The 22,223-nt window shown below is 33.3% G+C and overlaps 2 protein-coding genes across 2 annotated transcripts; both read right to left on the bottom strand.

The window, feature by feature from the left end:
* Positions 1-2,065: 2,065 nt before the first annotated feature.
* NPC1 (non-specific phospholipase C1) lies at positions 2,066-6,270 on the bottom strand. Its single transcript, XM_068639147.2, has 3 exons — positions 4,967-6,270; positions 3,205-3,381; positions 2,066-2,646 (listed from the first exon to the last, which is right to left on the bottom strand). Exons 1-3 carry the CDS (start codon positions 6,045-6,047, stop codon positions 2,327-2,329), a joined length of 1,578 nt encoding a protein of 525 aa, XP_068495248.2. The 5' UTR covers positions 6,048-6,270; the 3' UTR covers positions 2,066-2,326.
* A 10,757-nt stretch (positions 6,271-17,027) lies between these two features.
* Positions 17,028-20,996, bottom strand: LOC137831457 (calmodulin-binding receptor-like cytoplasmic kinase 2). The gene is made up of 6 exons (XM_068639138.2): positions 20,244-20,996; positions 19,785-20,026; positions 19,454-19,619; positions 19,067-19,156; positions 18,612-18,910; positions 17,028-17,720 (listed from the first exon to the last, which is right to left on the bottom strand). Exons 1-6 carry the CDS (start codon positions 20,476-20,478, stop codon positions 17,397-17,399), a joined length of 1,356 nt encoding a protein of 451 aa, XP_068495239.1. The 5' UTR covers positions 20,479-20,996; the 3' UTR covers positions 17,028-17,396.
* Between the last annotated feature and the right edge of the window lie 1,227 nt (positions 20,997-22,223).

Here is a 22,223-nt window from a genome sequence, read left to right as displayed (position 1 = left end):
CACTGATTTATAATATTTTATAAAATAATAAACAAACTTAAAACTTCCTTAAAATTTATTATGATTTGTTTCTTCATTTTAAATATTATATATATATATATATATATATTTTAAACATTGTACAATAATTTTTTTAAAATACTAATACATTCAAATGAGGGTAAATTTGAAAATAAGGGATGCTGACATGGCTTTCCCTCTACATCTCTTCATTTTGAGGGGAGAGGATATTTACTGTTCACAGGTATATCCTCTCCTTCACTTCCCTGCACATCCCTTGATCCAAACCATGGATATCCACTCACATCCTTCCTCTTGAACAGTACATCCATGGAAGCAAACAAGGGGTTAGTGATAAAGCTCAAGAATCCTATAAAAAGAAATTGGCTCACCAACAACTCATACTCAACATCTGGGAAGGCCCAACGTCAAATCCAATAAAAAGTGGGGTTCGTGGTCTTTTTTATTGAATGGTGAATTACTTGTATGCAAAGATTGTTTCTTCCTACATCTCTATCTATCTGTTCTTCTCCTACCTTCATAAATTTTTTATATCCCTCTGTAATTTATGGATTACGTAATCCGGAAGTCTTTTTTTTAAATTGTAATTAGCTTATGAATTATGTAATCCAAAAACCTTTTTTCAAATGCATGTTTGGATTACATAATCCGGAAGCTACTCTCAAATCCAAACTATACCACTTTTAAAAATATATTTTGGGATTACATAATCTATAAGTTATTTTCGAATTCAAAATTAACTTTTGAATTATGTGATCCAAAGTATGGAGGTGACACAAAAAGGATAAAAAGGTATTTTCATGATTTGTAGGAGTGACAGAAGAACATATGTGAGGTGCAGGAAAAAATAGTCGTATGCAAATTGGAAGTAGGTCCAATTAAATTAAAGAAGGAGAGAGCAAAATGAAACCCACTATCGTGTTTTTATGTTTGGGAATTTCTTCCTACACCATATTAATTCTAACCTGCGCCCTATCATTTTTCTAAATTTCCAAAATTACCTTTATTCCAGATTTAAAAATTCAGTAAATATAATTCAAAAATGAAAAACTACATTCCGGATAAAAAAAGAAAAAAAAAATTAAAAATACATTTTGGATACAAATTTCTGGAATAATGTGTTCTAGATATCTAAATCCAGAATATTTTTGGATAAAATGTTCCAGAAGTAATTTTTATTTATACCTCCCTTTTATTTAAGGTTATTTTCGTCATTTTGGAGGGATATTTTTGTCATTTTAAATAAGAGGTTGGGTGCATGTTGAAAATTGATATGGTGCAGGGAGAATTTATTACCTTTATGTTTTCCAAATTTTCGATTTCTTTTGCTTAATGTACTCCTTGTTTTAAAACTCCCACCCCAAGCATTTTGTTCTCTTTTTAAAAAGTCTGAGCCATTCGTTAGGCCCAGCATTTTATTATTTGAACACTTTTAGGCTGGCCCAGAAATTTGCTATTTGCCCTCACTCTTTTAGAGCAAATTCTCCTTGCACCTCAATGCTATTTGCTATTTGAGGGTTTTGGCCTTGTTTGGGTCACTTCTTTTTAATTTTGAGCTTTCTCTGTCACTGTTTGTTTTGCAAAGAAAACAATTCAAACAGGATTTGAAAATATGATAATTAATCACATTTAATCATACGCATGTAGATTTATTTGTTTCCTTAATCATAAGATAATTTGATCATTTAATATAAATCATTTCTAAACATGGATAATATAGTCATTGAAGAAAACGTTTTGAACACTTGTTATTATCTAAAAAAATCTTTGATTGCTACTTCTTGATAATGGCTTAAAACTAAGTTAATGGTTTAAAACTAAGTTAATAAAACAATCTATCATGAGACTTGTTCTACGCACTTTTAAATAATCTCAAAAAAAAAATTAAACCTCCAATATATAATTGTTATAAAATAGAAAAGAAAAATTAATCATTTTAAAAAATTGAAGTGAAAAAAAAAACTAAAATTTGTAACTTTTAATAGATTTTTGGTAATAGACAAAGAATATAAAAAAAAGAGTATTAGTGGTAATAGATAAAGAATATAAAAAAAGAGTATCAGTGCTAGGATTCCTCTTTTAAAAACAGTTTACATGAATACAGTAAAATTCTTTTTCAATTAAGAACAATCAACCACTATAATGGTGATGAATAACTGACTGTTCAAGATGAACAAAATCAATCAATTATCTGGTTAATTGTTCTTGAACTGAAAATACTTCTAATAATTTCAATATTGTTTTTCTTATACATTATATTGAATATACTAAATATATATACTATATTTACAGAGGTGTGTGAGAATCAGTATGATTCTACATGTTTTTGGTCATCTCCCACTGCAACTCTGCTTGTAAGAGAAGGCCTCATTGTGACAATTGCTGATTCATTAGCCCCAGCTTTAAGAGCAGCTTTTGCAGCTTCCAGGAACCTCTTCACTGCATCTTCTGCATACCTGTTTGCTTCTTTCACAGTCATACTTTTACCAATGTTTGGGTAAGAGTTGAGTACATAATCACCATTGAGCTGGGATGCAAGCTGGATCAATTCCACTTGGAATTCTGAAAGACTTGAGTTTTCTCTTGGTCCATGATCCCTTAGGGTCTTCATCTCCGGAAGAGTTTCTACATAAATAACCATAATGCATGAATTAAATAAATCACTTGCATCAAACAATTCTTAATACGAAATGACAGATGAAAAGCTTTGTGTGCTCTATTTTGGATGCACACTGTTGGTGTTTCAATATACTTCCAAATCTGGTTTACATATAGACAAAAGTGGCAACTTACTAGTTTTTTCTCAATGCAGCTACATAGGAAATTTCCAAGACTGCATTCAAGCATGGCTTGCCTAGCACTAGACTATTGTCTATATTAGGTTTACTACAATGGATGGAAATTTCAGAGTGTATTACAAGTATCTTGAGTTTGCCAAAAGAACAACAAATTGTGAAGTTTTTGAGCTTGTAAAGTTATGAAGCTAGCTTTTGAAGATAGACCAGATTTTCACACACAATCATTTCTGGTCAGGAAAGGGTTGCTTTAATTGGATGCTTGGATAAGAGACTAACAAATGAATTCAACAAAGCATGTAGTAGTTCAAAAGGCATTGATTGCTACCATAACAGAGTACCAAGAATGCTGGAATCAGATGTAAATATCAAAGAAGTAGATGCAAACCTGGACAATCGTCACGAGGAGTATCTCGAAAGTGAAAGTACTTTTCAAAGGTACCAGCCCATGCATCTCTCTTCGTCAAGAAATTGGATTTTAAATTGAAAAGCTTCTTTACTGTGGCTGGAATTGACGAATGCTCGTACTGAGAATATGGGGTTGGACCCTCTGCTTCATGAATCACTGCAAAAAAATAAAAAAATAGCATCTCAGAATCAACCTTTTTTAAGTGGCTATGGATCCTTGACCAAGAGACTTATTATTTTTATAACAACATGAAGAAAACCAAGACTGATGAATCATCCTTTTTTAAGCTAATTAGCATCATCAATGGTCTCACATGCTCTGAGTTATGCAGTTTATAAAGAAAACATTTCATCCAGCGATAGATCAAACTTAGATTCCTTTAGCACAATATGATAAGGAGCTTCTGGTTCAGATCACATAACAAATTCATTTCATGCCTTTTTTGAGGATTTTTGTATGTTGCGTGGAGTAGAACTATTTCTCATCATTATCACATATTCCATATTTGGCCTCAAGCAATAAGCTACTATCTTACAACTCACAAACCTACGAGCATATGAGAAGTGAGAACTACAGTATACACAAAGATTATCAAAGCTTGTTCTCAGCATATTACGCAAGTACACAGGAGCATAAAATTCAGTACATCATTTTGAAGTAATACAAAAAAAATTCCCATTGATACTTATAAAATGGTACACACACATAACTCCATCAAGTGCAAAAGTGAGTAGATTCATAAAATAATATCTCAAAACTCCAATATCAGTACCCACATACAAGCCAATTAACTCTATGTCAAGACCCAAAATGACATCAACATAGGCATGTACTGTACAAATCCAACTAAAGCAATCAGATATTAATTAATTGATGTCCTTAAAACTCCATCACGAACCAAATAAACCTAAACTTCATGCACGAGTATACTTGAACCAAGCCGAAATGTACAATACAATTCAACTACCCAAAACAAACCAAACTGCATCACAATTCCAAGACCAACAACAAAAACACACTCAGCAGCACGAAGTCAAAAATCCCCGAGCAACCCAACAAAGCCAAAACGCATTCAACAAACTGAATCAATAAAACCAAAACAGAACTCATCAAGAGCCCAAGACCTTGTTTGATTACTGATTTCTAAAATTTGTTTGTCTCAACACATCTGCCATGAAATTTGTCCAACATTTTAATATTAAAATTAATAAATTAAAAACATGACTGAAATTTCATCTAGTTTTGAGTTAAATCAGATCCACATCTGAAAGTGTTTTGTCCCACGATCACATCTCTATTTTCTAAACATTTGTTCCCTGAAAACAAGACGAAAAAAATCTACCTATTTCCGTTCTTAGGATTTTTAAAACACTCCTTCTAGAAATAATATTCAAATATCATTCAAATAACAGTTTTTTAAAATCAGACAAAACCAAATCATCTCAATTATCCAATACAACCACAAAAGCTCAAATACTTATATAAAAGTTGTCCCCTAAACACTAGAACAGGTAAAAAAACAGTTTTTCAAACAAAAGGCAAGATCTCAGTTCACCACCACAACCTCTGGATGAGAACACTACAGATATCAAAGTTCATTAAAACAGCTGATTTACAAGCAATTTTCAAATTTGCATAAAAATCATCATAAAAAAAACAGTTTTTTAAGCAAAACCCAAATCATCTGAAATCGGAATTAACGAACTAAACTTGAAAAAGCTCAAAACTTTCCACCACATACCAGTACCCTTCTCGATCCAAGGTGAGATAAGAAAAGTGGGGACCCTGACCCCCAACCTATCAAACCCAAAGTAATAGGGGGGAGGTCCAATGATCCCATCAGGGTTAGGCACACCCTCCACCGGCGTAGCCACATGATCGTAAAACCCTCCATGCTCATCATACGTAATCAACACTGCCATCTCCTTCCACTGAGGACTCTTCCTCAAAATCTCATACACCTCCTTAACAAACATCTGCCCCTCCGCCACGTCATGGGAGGGGTGGTCGTCGTTGGCCGGAAAAACCTCCACATCGAAGTACCTCTGTTCCACCACCACATAGTTCGGGAGATTCCCCCTCTGGGCGTGCTTCCTGAACTTGAGAGCGTAGTCATGGAACTTGACCGCGTTCTTGAGCTTGCGGAGGCTCTTGAAGAAGAGCGTGGCGGGGATGTTCTGGTAGTAGATGCCGAAGGTGAGGCCGTTCTCATTGAGGGAGTCGAAGATGGTTTTCTGGGGGAAGCCAAGGACGAGGTTCTTGCGGACGTTGCTCATGGCGCCGTGGGAGGTGGCGGAGTGGACGTAGAACCGGTTCGGTTGGGTCGAAGCCGGAACCGAAGCGAACCACTTGTCGAAAACGGCGAAGTGGGTGGCGAGTTTGGTGTAGACGGGGAGGGTTTCGGGTTTGAAGCCGCTCATGACGGTTTTGCCCATGCCAGGGAGGATGGACTCGGCTTGCTGCGCGAAGCCGTTCATTGGGGCCGGATTTAGTGTCGTCTCGTTGGATCCGAAGATTTGCTCGCGGATGGCTTGGAACGAATGGCCGGGGTCGGCGTCGATGAAGAGGGCGTCGTCGGAGACGGTGACGGCGGGGGAGGCGGCGTCCTCGACGGAGAGAGGGTTCGATTCGGAACCGGTGAGGCCGTCGATGTCGGGGCGCGAGGGTTTGAGCCAGCCGAGGACGTGGTCAAAGGAGCGGTTCTCCATCACTATCACCACCACGGTTTTGATCGGACTGGAGAATTTGTGCTTCTTTCCGACACTGACGGAGACTAGGAGGAAGAGAAGGAAAATAGATACGAAAACTCGCCGGAGATCCATCTCCGGTGACCGGAATTAGAGAAACAGTGAAGAAAAAGTTTTAGTAATAAGTTAAAGTTGCTTGGTTGAGGTGATAAAGGAGTTGCAGTTAAGTTACTTAATTAAGAGGCGGGTGAGAGTGAGGGGTAATAATGGAAAACACGACACTGCATTGGATATGCTTTCAAATTAAGGATCTTTTGTTCCTGTCTTTGTCTTTTGCTTTTCTACGAAACACCCAAGAATCTGGACCTTTTATTAATTTTAATATCTTTTTATATATAAATTATGACAAATGTTTAAACATATACTCTCTGCTTGTTTGTAATTGGATATGCAATTTTGTGTGAACAAAAACAATATATTCTTGGAATAATTCTAATTATAACCATCACAGTTTTGTTGTTTGTGAAAAAAAAAATATTTTACTCAAGTCTTACTTGAAAGTCAAGAGAAAAAACAAAAAAAAAAGGAGGGATGACCATGATGTACTTTTTCAATCATTTTGAAATTAAAATCATGTCTTATGGGTGTATAAATAAATAATCTGTAAAATGAAATGAAGTGTGGATGTAGAAAAAAAGTATTCAAATTTCATTAAGAAAAGGTGTTGTTAGGGTTTGGTAGAAAGGGACCTATATATTGCAATAAATAAAAGTTGAAATTTCTGGTAAACAATAATTTGATCATGTTTGATATTGTGGTGTAATGTTAAAATAGGCATTTGTGTAAAATAAGAGGAATAGTTGGACCAATAAAAACTTAAGATTTCAATAAATGTTAAAAAAATCTTAGTTTAATCTTCCAAATTTACATCATTAGCTCTTTAAAAAGTCTCGTACTAAATTAATTATCTAAAACTAATTATCATTTCAAAGGGATTGTAAATGGAAATTTAACTTAGACTAGATTGAGTTTTATGAAATTATATATCACACTACAGGTTAAGTCTAATTGATGTGTGTCCTTTTTAGAGGCTTAAACCTAGACTTTTAGTAAAGCTTTCTAAATAAGTCAACAATAAATTAATTAATCTAATATATATATATATATATATATATAAGTATTTCAATATTTTTAAGTTGTTAAATAAAATACGTAAATATATAATTTCAAATTATTATATCTTAAAAAAAGTGATACAATGATACTTAAATACGTTGATAACTATTTGTTATTAGCAAACTGACCTAAGTATAGTCTTTTTTTTATTAAGAATAATATATATATTTGTTAAAAATTTCACATCAATAAATGAAAACATTTTATATAATTGGATATAAACCTTAGCTTATCAACTTTGTAAGGTTGAGTTATGTTTAAAGTCTATTTCTTAAGATATCATAACCATTCAGAATTTATCATAGTGAGAGTTTCTTGGACTTATCCGATCATTCGTTATCGAGTCACTATTATCCATTTTTAAGTATATGGTTTCGCACACAAATTTGAAGATTTTGGTGTGTGTTAGAGATCTCACACCTACGTAAGGACATTCCACAATATATAAGTGGATGCAAATTTTACTTTATAAACTAGTTTTGTAAGGTTAAATTAGACTTAAAATTTACTTCTTAATATAATATAATAAAAATATTATCATTTAAAAAAATTACTATTGAATAAATTTGTTAACTTTTATATTAACACTATTTGCTTTTAAATTCTTTAAATAAATCAGATTTAAAGAATGAACCTTGATTATTTGGTAAATGAGTTTAAATATTGTTTACGAACTAAGTATGTGAAACACCTTTAAAATATGAGAAGTTAATGAAAAATTAATAGGTATAAATACCGACAAATCATATTTATAAAATAAGATACGTATATTTATTTATTTATTTTGCGAATCATGAGAGTAAAGCTCAAAATCTAAATTTAGAATATTAATCCCAATGAATTAAGTGTTAAGAGAATAATGACCATTTGGTAAAAAACCAATGAAATTTATAAATTGATATAAAAGTTCAAAATATAAATTTAGAATATTAATCCCAATGGATTAAGTGAAATTTATAAATTGATATAAAAGTTCAAAATCTAAATTTAGAATATTAATCCCAATGGATTAAGTGTTCAGATAATAATGACCATTTGCTAAAAAACCTATGAAATTTATAAATTGATATAAAAGTTCAAAATCTAAATTTAGAATATTAATCCCAATGGATTAAGTGTTAAGAGAATAATGACCGTTTGCTAAAAAACCTGTGAAAGTTATAAATTGATATATTTTTTCTCTCTTTTACTACTCAACAACAAAATACATTCAAACCATTTAAACACTTTTATAATACTGTCAATATATTGGTGGGGGAAAACTAATGGTATCCTTAATCAACCATAATATAAAATAAATCCAAAAAATTAGAAAAAAATTATTAACAATTAGATTATTCATACATTTGCAAAGAAAAAATACCAAAATATTTTGTAAAATACAATATCATTTATAGTTTTTTATAATAGGTATACAACCTTCATATTAGCATAAAATATCTGATTCAAATTAAACTTTGTTGTATGAGTACAAGTCATTTTGTATTTGAAAGAATACTTTTAACCTATTATATAAAATAAATCTTCCTATAACTCTAAGTCTTGTTTGGGTTAAACAACATATGAGAATTGGATTTAAAATTATTTGAAATGAAAGTGTAAAGAAAATTAATTTTAATTAAGATATTTAGAGTGGATTTGTAGAAAAAAATTATTAAAGTTGGTGAGTAACATAATGGATATGATTGAATTTTTAAGTTTTTTAAAATATTAAAATTTATAAATTTATAAATTTACTTATGTGTTTAAAAATAATTATAAAATAAAATATGAGATAATTCAAATATATTTATAAAAATCAGTCAAAGATATATTGTATGAGAAAATTAATATTAAATATATATAAATTAAGAAAATAAAATAGTATTTTTATGAGTATATATTAATTAGTCAAAAAAAAACAGTAAACAATGAGTGTGCTAAAAAAGGAAGGATAGAAAGGTAAAAACACAAAATTTATGTGACTTTCACTAAGGGTGTGTTTGGATTAGAGGGTGTGGGGGAGAGGTAAGTTGAAGGTGAGTGAGAGTGGAAGTGTGAAGAAAGTGGGAAGAAAGTTGAGGTTGTTTGGATTGGGGTATGTCAGAGGGGATGTGTGAGGAAAGTTTATTGAAAATTGTGAGTGAAGTGATAGTTGTAAGAATATTATAAATTATTTTGAATAGTAAAGTTTGTGAGATTACAATTTTACCCTTGTATATAAAAAAAGAATAAATAATGATTAATCATATTTCATATTTTAGTTAATTATAATTTAAAATTAAAGTATAATTATATTATTTAACATTTTATTAATTAAAGTATTTTTATTTAAGTTAATTTATTTACATAATTTTAATATTATAAATGATTTTATAAATTATGTTATGTTATATATATACAAATATATATAAATTAATTTTAATAATAATTTTCATTATTTATGAATAGCAAAATGAATATATTTTAAAAAGAAAATAGAAATTTAGAATATAACATGAATATTAAGTAGGTGTCAAAATATATAATATAAAGTCATTACATGAAGAACATAATGTTGATTTTGGCTTAATCCCAAGTCCCACATTGGTGGGTTCATTGTTTGGGAAGGAGGTTTGAGGGTTATAAATTAAATTCTCCTCCTTCACTGATATATATCCCAATTTGTAATATCTTCTCTCATAGTAATAAAAGTGAGCTGTTTTTGCTGTGCTCGGAGATTAGGCTAAACAGGCCGAACTCCGTTAACAATTTTCGGGTGTGTTCTTTCCTCTTTATCTCTTTTATTATTCCGCTTTATTTATTCAATATTATTTGTCGGGTAGCTCTGTTAGGGTTTTGTTTTAGTGGGAAAATTACCCGTTTTTCCCAACAAGTGGTATCAGAGCCGAAGGTTCGCCTTGGGTTGTTTGAAATTATTTGTAATATTGAATATTATATTGTGAGTCTGTAATGGCAAATTCGGATCAAGAAGGGAAGGCTCTGCAAGATGCAAATGTTGCAGAAAGCAAAAGTGATGTGTTGATTGTCTCGCTTTCAGCATCATTGCATCCAGATGAGTGGATATTGGATTCAGGTTGTACCTATCATATGTGTCCCATTCGGGAATGGTTCTTTGATTTTCAAGAACTTGATGGCGGGGTTGTTTACATGGGTAATGATAATCCATGTAAGACAGTCGGGATAGGTTCAATCAAGTTGCGGAATCACGATGGATCCACCAGAATTTTGCGGGATGTACGGTACGTGCCAAAGTTGAAGAAGAATCTCATCTCATTGGGGGCTTTAGAATCTAAAGGCCTAGTTGTGACGATGCGAGATGGAATTCTTAAAGCAACTTCAAGAGCACTGGTGATGTTGAAAGGCGTGAGGAAGAACAATTTGTATTACTACCAAGGTAGTACAGTGGTGGGGACAGTAGCGGCAACAACTTCTAGCACTAAGAAGGATGCTGAGGCAACGAAGTTGTGGCATATGAGGTTGGGACATGCTAGAGAGAAATCCTTGCAAATTCTTACCAAGCAAGGATTGTTGAAAGGTACGAAGGCTTGCAAACTTGAATTTTGTGAGCATTGTGTTCTGGGAAAACAACGAAGAGTGAAGTTTGGCACTGCAATTCACAATACCAAGGGTATTCTGGATTATGTGCATTCAGATGTGTGGGGACCTGCCAAGACTCCGTCAATCGGAGGTAGGCATTATTTTGTCACTTTTGTTGATGATTTTTCCAGGAGAGTTTGGGTGTTTACTATGAAGAACAAAAATGATGTGCTTGGAATTTTCCTTAAGTGGAAAGCTCAAGTTGAAAACCAGACAGGAAGGAAGATTAAGGTTCTCCGAACAGATAATGGAGGAGAATACAAGAGTGATCCGTTCCTGAAGGTATGCCAAGATTGTGGCATAGTTCGGCACTTCACTGTTAGAAAAACACCACAGCAGAATGGGGTTTCGGAGCGTATGAACAAGACACTTGTGGAGAAAGTTCGTTGTATGTTGTCTAATGCTGAGTTAGGCAGAGAGTTTTGGGCTGAGGCTGTGACATACGTTCAACATCTCGTCAATCGTTTGCCATCATCTGCTATAGATGGCAAAACCCCATTAGAGGTATGGTCTGGAAAACCTGCAACTGATTATGATTCTTTGCATGTTTTTGGTTCTATTGCATATTATCATGTGATTGAATCAAAGTTGGATCCACGGGCAAAGAAAGCTCTTTTCATGGGCTTTAGTCCTGGAGTGAAGGGATACCGTTTGTGGTGTCTAGAGGCAAAGAAGACGATTATCAGCAGGGATGTTACCTTTGATGAATCTGCCATGTTAAAGAAGGTAAATCCAGAAGGAGCTGATAGTACTCCGCAACAGGTGGAGTGTGCCCGGAAGCAGGTGGAGTTTGAGCCGACAGTGGTGATCCCAACACGAAATACCACAAGTGACTCTCCTATGACAGAAGAAGAGTCAGATGAGGAAGAGGTTCCTACCCAAGAATCTCAACAGCAATCAGTGCCAATTGCAGTTAGAAGACAGAGACGAGATATTCAGAAGCCTGCTCGTTTCATGGATATGGTTGCCTATGCACTTCCAGTTGTTGATGACATTCCATCTACTTACCCAGAAGCCATTTTGAGTTCAGAGAGTGGTAATTGGGCAGGTGCGATGGAAGAGGAGATGCAATCTTTGAATAAGAACAAGACGTGGAAGCTGGCACAATTACCAAAAGGTAAAAAGGCAATTGGGTGCAAATGGGTATTTGCAAAGAAAGAAGGATTTCCTAATAAAGAAGATGTTCGCTACAAGGCAAGGTTGGTTGCTAAAGGTTTTGCTCAGAGGGAGGGAATTGATTATAATGAGGTATTTTCTCCAGTTGTTAAACATTCCTCCATTCGAATTTTGTTGGCCTTGGTAGCACAGTTGAATTTGGAGCTTGCTCAACTTGATGTAAAGACCGCGTTCCTACACGGTGATTTGGAGGAGGAAATCTATATGACTCAACCAGAAGGATACAAGGTTGATGGTAAAGAAGATTGGGTTTGTAAACTTAGCAAATCGTTGTACGGTCTGAAACAATCTCCGAGACAGTGGTACAAACGATTTGATAAGTTCATGAAGGATCAGAAGTACAAGAGAAGCAAATATGATCACTGTGTGTATTTGCGCAGACTTGAAGATGGTTCCTACATTTACTTACTCTTATATGTTGATGATATGCTGATTGCAGCAAAGAGCCAAGTTGAGATTGACAGGTTAAAGGCTCAGTTGAGTAAAGAGTTCGAGATGAAGGATTTGGGGGAAGCCAAGAAGATTCTCGGCATGGAGATAAACAGGGACAGAGAGAGGGGAAAACTTTGGCTGTCACAGAAGCAGTATTTGCAGAAGGTACTACAACGTTTTGGTATACACGAAGATACAAAACCTGTAAGTACCCCACTTGCTCCTCATTTGAAATTGAGTAGCCGTTTATCTCCGACGACTAATGAAGAACGAGAATACATGGCGAAAGTCCCATATGCAAATGCAGTTGGAAGCTTGATGTATGCAATGGTGTGTACAAGACCAGATATTTCACAGGCTGTGAGTGTTGTTAGCAGGTACATGCATGATCCGGGCAAGGGTCATTGGCAAGCTGTGAGATGGATTCTACGGTACCTCCAAAATACCTTAGATGTTGGATTGACATTTGAGCAAGATGAATCACTTGGTCAATGCATAGTTGGATATTGTGATTCTGATTATGCAGGTGATTTGGATAAGCGACGGTCTACAACTGGCTATTTGTTCACTTTAGCAAAAGCGCCAGTTAGTTGGAAGTCTACCTTGCAGTCTACGGTGGCTTTGTCTACGACAGAGGCAGAGTATATGGCGATTACAGAGGCTGTGAAGGAAGCAATTTGGCTTCATGGGTTGCTTAAAGACTTGGGAGTTGGTCAGAAACAACTTGAGTTATATTCTGACAGTCAGAGTGCTATTCATTTAGCAAAGAATCAAGTCTTTCATGCACGGACGAAGCACATTGATGTTCGCTATCACTTTGTGCGTGAGATTCTCGAAGAAGAGGAGATTGTTCTCCAGAAGATTCACACTACAGAGAATCCTGCAGATATGCTCACCAAGGTGGTTACAAGGACCAAGTTTGAACACTGTTTAGACTTGGTTAATATCTTGCACATTTGAAGTTGGCGCCCGGAGGCGCAAATTTGAAGCACTGTAAAGTTTTTTTTTTATGGTTTGAGAAGATTTGTTTTAGGTGGGACTTGAAATTAAGCCAAGGTGGAGATTTGTTGATTTTGGCTTAATCCCAAGTCCCACATCGGTGGGTTCATTGTTTGGGAAGGAGGTTTGAGGGTTATAAATTAAACTCTCCTCCTTCACTGATATATATCCCAATTTGTAATATCTTCTCTCATAGTAATAAAAGTGAGCTGTTTTTGCTGTGCTCGGAGATTAGGCTAAACAGGCCGAACTCCGTTAACAATTTTCGGGTGTGTTCTTTCCTCTTTATCTCTTTTATTATTCCGCTTTATTTATTCAATATTATTTGTCGGGTAGCTCTGTTAGGGTTTTGTTTTAGTGGGAAAATTACCCGTTTTTCCCAACACATAATAATGTTAATTAGAAAATATTATGTTAGTAGGCAAAAAACAAGCATAATCGATTATGACAATAAATAATCGATTATGACCCTTTTTCCACACTTCAGATAATCGATTATGTGACCAGTTCTAATTCAGCCATAATCGATTAAGCACCATTCAAAGACATGGTCTCACCTCAGAGGAACCCACAGATGAACCCAGATGAACCACAGAGATGAACCCAGGACGTGAGATGAACAAGCTATACGTAACTTAAGCCCCTACCACAAACTATGATGGCTTACGAATCTTTCCAACCACACTACACTACACTCTCTAATGGCTCGCTTTTTCTTTGCTTTTCTGTGAATGGAGGAACCACCTTCATGCTTCGCTTAATATAGCCAGCTTCATTCCACACCCACCTACCTCACCCACTGCATTCACTCACCTTTCACACTTTCACACGGTCAAACGATTCCTGAGCCAAGTCAGGAATCTGATGCTTTCATGTGGCATGCATGCAGGGGCACTGTTCAGCACAAAAGCAAGGGCACCAAAGTAACTTACTATGAATGACGTGGCACTCCCTCTCCTCAGCTCAACTTTCTCTTCATCTTTGGAGAGAACCGAAATTCACTCCCATTTCTCTTTCCTTCCACCCTCACTCGCAACAATTCATGGATCCAAATGGGGTGGTGTTGTGACTTCCGTCGTCGACAACAGGACCACCCCTGGAAGCAAACAAGCCCTAAATTACTAATACTTCGTGTATGTGTGAGAGAGGAGTCCATTTACTCACAACCTCTTTTTTCAAGCTCACACTCTCTCTAAGCAAACACACAGTGTAAATGTTCCTTTGAAAACATGCATTTTATTATCAATTAAAAGTTAAAAAAAATACAAATTTGAAGTGATCTCATGAGTTTCTATACGATTTTATGATTTAATGAGAAAGAGTGAGTTAGATAGTGATATTTATATCTATTTTTTGTTTTTTAATTAGTCAAATATGAATTAAATTTGGTGGGATGGTAGTGGCATTTGAGATAATAACTACCCATACACTAGAATTTTTTCTAATATTTTATATATAAATATTAATATTAAAATTAATAATTTTATTTATATATAAAAATTATAAAATTGATGAAATGAAATTAAATATAGTGCATAAGCTTACATACTTTTAGTATATTAATGAATTTAATATAAAATAACATAAATAAATAAAAATTAATGAATAAATTTTTGTGATAATAAATATATTACAATACAATAACAATACAATACAATAATTTGAACAAATATATTATATAAACAATTATCTAATACTATGTTCCCATAATGTATTTATAGTGAAAATGAAGTCCTCTTCACTAACCTCATGTTATCTTCATGCTGTAGTTTAATCCGCAAAAAAACTCTCAGAAAAATTATTACAATTAAAAAAAAAATTCATTATACTATACCAAGTACAACTATTGCAAAAAATTATCAATGTGTGTTTCTTCCATAAACATATTGTAAGCAAAATCATATTATAAGAAAGAGTGCGGTGATATTTATATCTATTTTTTGTTTTTTAATTAGTTAAATATGAATTAAATTTGGTGGGATGGTAGTGGCATTTGTGATAATAATACTGTGAAAGTTTGTTTGCACATGAATAACCCATCAACCAATTGGCCATTGATGAATATCCCATTATGAGGAGGTGGATTTAGATATGAGGTGACTTCTTCAATAAAACAAAAAAAATTCTTTAATAATTTTTCTTTTATATTTCAAAGAATGGAACACTTTCTTGTTCATTCTCTTGTCCAATAGCATATTCCTTCTTTGGATTTTGGTGGGGGAGATGTCACTTCATCAACCCTTACCTCAACATTTTAATATAAATGCAAAAGGTTATCCTCATTTCATTAATATATATATATATAAACTTTTATTTGTGTATATTTTAAATTGTTCATTGATATTTAAATTTTTGTCACTACTTGATTTTATGTTATTTTAACATCAAATATCGTTTTGTGTAATTTCAGTCTCTTTAATATATGATATTTTATTTTAATCTTAATCTTAATATAGGTAAATAATGATAGGTTTAACCAAAATAATTAAAATTAGCAATGAATTTTTTTTTATATTTTTTGGAAAAATATTATAATAAAAATTATATTAAAAAAATTTAAAACATATTTAAAGCCTTAAAAAAATTATAAATTTATATATTTAACTATGGATAAATGTATGTCATATTAGGGAAGAGTATGAAAAGGATGTTGATAAGTCCTTAAAGTTTTCTCAACAAAATGAAAAATCTATGATTGGAATATATTATTGTCTTTATGATTGTTGTTTAAATCATATGTGATCTTAGGTAGATACGTGATAAAGTGTTTATCTTTGATATAGTGTTATAGAATCTTGACATGACATGGAGAAATATTAGACATTTCAATTATGTTACCAATAACAACAAATCTTGAAGAAGGGGTGAACGATCATTTAGAGAAGATGTACATAAAGTTGGTAAACAAAAATTTGAAAAATCATGTGTATGATGCTTTTAAGTCTGAGCAACAATTATACCTAAGATGTAGTAACTTACACTATTATTAGCAACTTTAAGATTGTTTATTTTAAAAAAGAAAGAAATAGATCGATTCACATCTAAATTTTTATTATTAAAGGTTTAAAGAATCACTAGCTTACCCTACTTTCTACTTTTTGTTGTTTTTTTTATAGATTTAATTACCTTATTTATTCCTACATTTAGGGTCAATATTCAATTTTGTACAGTGGTTTTAAAAAAAATCAATTTGGTCTCTATGTTTTTTAAAATATATCCAAAATGGTCATTTTCGTTAAGTCTCCAAAATGACGTACATAATTCTTGAAATGTGTGTTATTTATATTACCTTCGTGGACTTTCCTTAATGGGCCAGATTTAGGAAGTTGGACCGCGTTTAGGGCTACATTACCTAACTCTTAGTCGCAGATTAGTTTCATTAACTTGGTTTAAGCGTAACTGAATTTCAAATGTCGTCGACCCACTTCAGTGAATCATGATATCGATCGGCTCATTAGTGAAAAACAAGACATGAAATCAGTCGTAAAGTTCTCACCAATACAAAAATTAATTATAAGACTCGTAAAAAGTAAAGATTCATTCAGTGTAGCTCCATTATCTAGTTTCAAAATTTAAACATTTTCTATCTTATTAAGACCACTTGAAACATATACGGGTGATAATGATGGTGAATCAACAAGGCATTGGCATGGAATTTGGTACTAAAATTCAAACTCATCATTTTTTTAAATTGAACCACAAATAAATAAACTCCATGTTAATCATAATAACTTCCTCAAAACTACAATCATATTATTGAAGTCAAATAATAGATTCTCGCTTTTATAATATAAAAAAATAAATTTTCACTGTTTATTGTTTACAACAGACTTTACAAAACACCCCAAGCTATCATATTATACAGAATAGAAGACAAAACTAGCATACCCTGAAATTCAAGCTGTGAGTTTCTCTTAACTTGGCAATCTCACCCATTTGGGTTGCAAGCAAATCACACCTTTCCGTCTCAACAATCTAAAACCTTGAGAATTTCAAAATGGAAGAGGGAAAACATTGTGAAACTAACAGCTTCAAGAAATTAACATGATACAAACAAGAGTTGTAGTGGACATGTGTTCACTATTTGAACAATCAATGAACAAACTTTCAATGTGAAATTGGTTATGCAGATACAAATTTATAGCCTTTACCATCTTGAATACCATATGTCTTATGCCTATTCTTCCTGCCATCTCTTCGAGGGAAATCTGCAGAATGGTGAGAACCATTATGAGTACGAGAAGATGCTCTATCTGTAAAATCTTTGCGGATTTCCCACAGAACCTCTACACAACTCTGCATAGATGGCCGTGATCGCCTCACTGGTGCAAGGCATTGGAAAGCTAGCTTGAGAACCTTTTGTACTGCTTTGTTTGAGGCTGGATTTCTCTTTAGTCTTTGATCCATGGCAATCACAATTTCTCCTTCTTTCAGCATCTGCATTGCCTGCATTGCATGTAAACTATATCAGCTCAAGGTTCATTGAAGTGTATTATATTCTCACAATTTCAATGCAATGATCACTATAAAACACAAAGCAAGTGGCATGCTGTGGTCTGCTTTCTATGTTGTTTGCCCATCTAATTCAATTTCATAAACAAACAAACTAATAGCTTCGCAGAAACATGAGGTTAGCTGATCAAATTTAGCAAGGATCTATGGATCTAATATACTCTTTGTTCAACAAACATTGCTCTACCATAATTTCTTTCCATATCTTCAATGATGATGCCTCTGCCTTGATGAATATTATATATTTTACAAGATGGATTCTGGTTCAAATTGAGGATAAGATTAAACTTAATTATCAAAACTAGAAAGGTATACCCAGTCATGGCCAATACCCAGTAGAATGATTGCATAATCAGACTCCCATGTAGGACTTCAAAACACAAAACTTGTGCCTTAAACTTTCTTGAAGAGAATAATTATCAAAACATCAATAAATGAAAATATAAGTCCACTGATAGGGTAATCACAGTAAGAAACTTGCTGTGAACAGAGATACTAATTCAACTTCTTTGGCATTAGATTAGTTTATCTCTATGCTTTTCATTAATTAACTGCACACTTACAAACAAAATCAACAATGCTTTTAATAGTTCAAAATGCTTCCTGGGACAACTTAGTTACTTGATACATACTTCAAAACAAAAAGAAAAGCAAATGTCAATCACAAGCTCTAACATCTATTTCTTGAATAATCCACTAACCACACTGTGCGTGCTTAGAATAGGGAGGATGTGCAAAAAAAAATTATGTCTTCTAAACTCGCATGACACATGTTCTTATAACTTGGTCTTTTTGCAATGCATTTGGTAGATTGGACCAACTTACCCATTTAATTGTAACTCTCTCACTAAGAGGTTTCTTTGGTTCAACTGGATATCGTCCTGTCATCATTTCAACAAGCAACACACCAAAAGAATAGACATCACTCTTTTCAGATAGATGTTGCGTTCGCATGTAGTCAGGATCTAAGTAGCCAGCTGTTCCTTTGATTTGAGTTGAAATATGGGTTGCAGCAGGGTCTTCTGCACCCTTCCGAGCAAAACCAAAGTCTGCTACTTTGGCCCTTAGTTTATCAGTGATTAAGATATTTGATGCTTTGATGTCCCTATGAATAATTGGATGATCTGTCAATCAAACACATACATTCAGGCATTAAGAGCACAAACAAGGCTAAATTATTACTTTATCAGGAATACATGTAGATACAGTGCAATAATTAAGCCATCCAAATTTGTTGTGACATATTTCTTATTTTGTAATCTAATTCCAATGATACATACCTGTGTACATGTGAAGGTAAGTAATTCCATGAGCTACATCAATGGCTATGTCCAGACGCTCACCAATTTCTAGTCCATTTCCCCGAATACCTGCATTAACAAGTGACAATTTATTTGTATGTCAATATTGGCCACATATTAAGTTCATGTTTTGCAAAAACAACCAGTATCTTGCTTCTACAAAAACTAAGTTTTTAGACAAAATTTGACTTTTGAAGACAGCCAAACATGTCACAAAGTTGAGTTTATTCTTCAAACTGGTTTGGAACATCCACACCGAAAACCAAAAATTGCTTATAGTATTTGATAACTGTACCACATGGCAGTATATAGACTATGAGGAGGGATTTCTGAAATCATTAGAGTTCCTTTATAAACTGGGCTTACCATCTAAATGGTCTCGAAGAGTTCCATTACTAACATATTCAAGAACAATAATCTTTTCATCTCCATGCTCCAAATACCCACGCCACCTTACAAGGTTCCTGTGCTCAATATTTGACAAGGTTTTTATTTCATTCTTGAACTCAGCTACGTTCTTGTTCTGTAAATCCTGCCAAAAGAACTTCCCTACATAAGGCTCATTGATGAAAGCTAAAAAAAAAATATGATCAGTCCTACATATGATGAATATGCTTCTCTTACATCAACTTCAATCACAATTGAAAAAGGTTTAGAAATGTGAAATAAGAAGAAGATGAACATCATTATGTCATACCTTATTGGCACGCTTCACAGCCACGAGGGATCCATCGTAAAGCCTTCCCTTATACACTGTACCAAACGCGCCTTCCCCAATCTTATTGTCTGGAGAGAACTTTGCTGTTGCCTTGTAAATTTCCTCAAAGGTGAAGTTCCCAATTCCAAGGTGACTACTTGAAGTGCCAGATGATGGAGAGGATTGAGATAATACCCCTTTTGATGAACTCCTAGAACTATCAGAGGATACATCTGTGGAAGCTGCAAATTTCAATAAATTTTAGTTTTGGAAAAACACATCAGAACGCAATCTCACAAACACATGATCATGCCCTAACCTAAATAGAATACCCTAAAGCATTTTTCAATTTTTAGATAAATAAAGGGTTGACTTGACCATGAACAAAAACACGGTGAAATCAATTCACATAACCAAATTGCAGAAAAGAAAGCACAAATCTTCATTCTTCAAACTTACACGATACCCCTCCAACTTTGTGTGTACCCTTTCTGTCATCACTTTGGGGGGCTTCTGGGGCAGATTTTCTTTTCCCAGATAGAAAAGATGAAAAAAAATTCTTGAAATATGTCAGAAAAGTATGGTTCTCAACACTGTGCCTCTGTGTGCCATTTCCTGCCCCTCTCTCTTGGACACCAACATTCCTTTTTCTTTTATCAGATTGATGCAAACTGTGGCCTGGTGTTTTCTTCATTTGCAGAAGCTAATGCTATTCCATATCAGCTCTTATAACCAAATATTAAAAGGAATATGATCTCATTGGCTTCCCTTTCAGGCATTTTGTTCTTCCAATGTGAATTTCCTTTCTGCAACTTGAAGTTATTATTATAATAAAAAAACCTACCTTTTTACATCCCACTAGTCAAAGGATCACCTGCCAAGAAAAAAAAAACCATTAAAACCATTCTAAGTCCATGGCTAGCTGGAGTTTGACCGGAATGTGCCAGTCAGAGTCACCACGCGGTTTTTCTTTGATCCTTCCTAATGAACAAATTGTTATAAACTATTGCAATGTTTCTCATATTATGTGTCTTTTAGAGGTAACATGACCATGAAAGATTCAAGTTACTGACTATCATCAAACGAATTTTTGTTATTAAAAAAATCTTTAACAGTGAATCTGGTTTTTTTATTCTGAAAAGTGGTTCTGTTTAAGTATTTGGATGAGATTTTAGTAATTGAGAAATGAATAATCAACATTTCTTTATTTCTAATGTGCAAATATTTTGAAATGAATACTTATATACGTATGAACAAAACAAATTACCAATTAGGTCACTGTTTATACAGATGGGTCCAGTCTGCAAAAGTTAGAAGTAGTAGTAGCAGATGTTACATGACTAAGTATTATTATTGGTGTTTTGTTATTGGTATTCATAATTTTGTTGATTTGAAAAGAATGATTCTTTTTTCAGAAAGAAAAAACTGAGACCAAGAAACTATTGATGCACAAGATGAGTTGTTAGTCAGAAAGTATGACCATGGTTGTTCTTTGTCTTGTAGTGGAAGAAAAGATGTTGTTTGAGGATTCCAGGAAATTGACAGACAATTTCTAGGTACGAGGAAGGACAAAAACATTGACGGAAGTGAATCTTAAGACCCCAAGAATGACATGTGATTGATTTACAATATCACTATACAAAAGAGCCTCATCTAAACAGTGACTAAGTAACTAGATCATCACCAGTTTTGAATTGCAGCGTTGAATATGCTTCTGATTCAAACAAAACGAGAGAGTTATAAAACAGAAAAAGTCACTAGAGAAATTCAAACAGAAAAAAGTGAATAAGATAAACAATATTTAAAGATAAACAATGTTTGAAGTTAGAGTCTTAAAGTTTATTCACTATCGGTGTCGAATTATCAGTGTAATTAAAGATTGGAAACTAGTAAAATACAATATTTTTTCTTCCTTCATGTTTTTTTAATACCAGTAATAAAAGAAACTATTGTTAATTGTGTGAATTAGTTAACGGAAGTATACTAAATTAAAAGTTTTGAAGTTAAATTCTAGATAATGAAGAAGAGTTTTATGGTTTATAATAATAATCCTATGTGATTTCTTTTTTTTAATAATGGGATACCTGCAAAATTATTATGAAGTTTAAGTTAATCTGATAATGATCTGAAAGTTAAAAAAAAATTGTGATTGTTTCCCTTATTTATATTTTTTGATTGAATCTTTAGTGTCATAAGTCTGATGTAGAGTCCAAAAAAAGACTCAATCATGCTTTAATCATCTTTTACAAATAATATGACATACTATGACTAATGATGTTTTATGATCTTTTGTAATTTATGTTAGTTATTCCAAAAGATCGATGGTGTTATCGACTTATTAGTCTTTCATAACTTAACAAAAATATTTCTTATAAAAAAATACATTTAATTGTGTGATTAAAGAATTCATTTTTCTTGAAACTAATTTACACACATAAT

This window comes from Phaseolus vulgaris, chromosome 6 (genome assembly GCF_051622355.1).
Source record: "Phaseolus vulgaris cultivar YP4 chromosome 6, ASM5162235v1, whole genome shotgun sequence".
NCBI lineage: Eukaryota > Viridiplantae > Streptophyta > Magnoliopsida > Fabales > Fabaceae > Phaseolus > Phaseolus vulgaris.
This window is presented reverse-complemented; position numbering and strand designations above follow the sequence as displayed.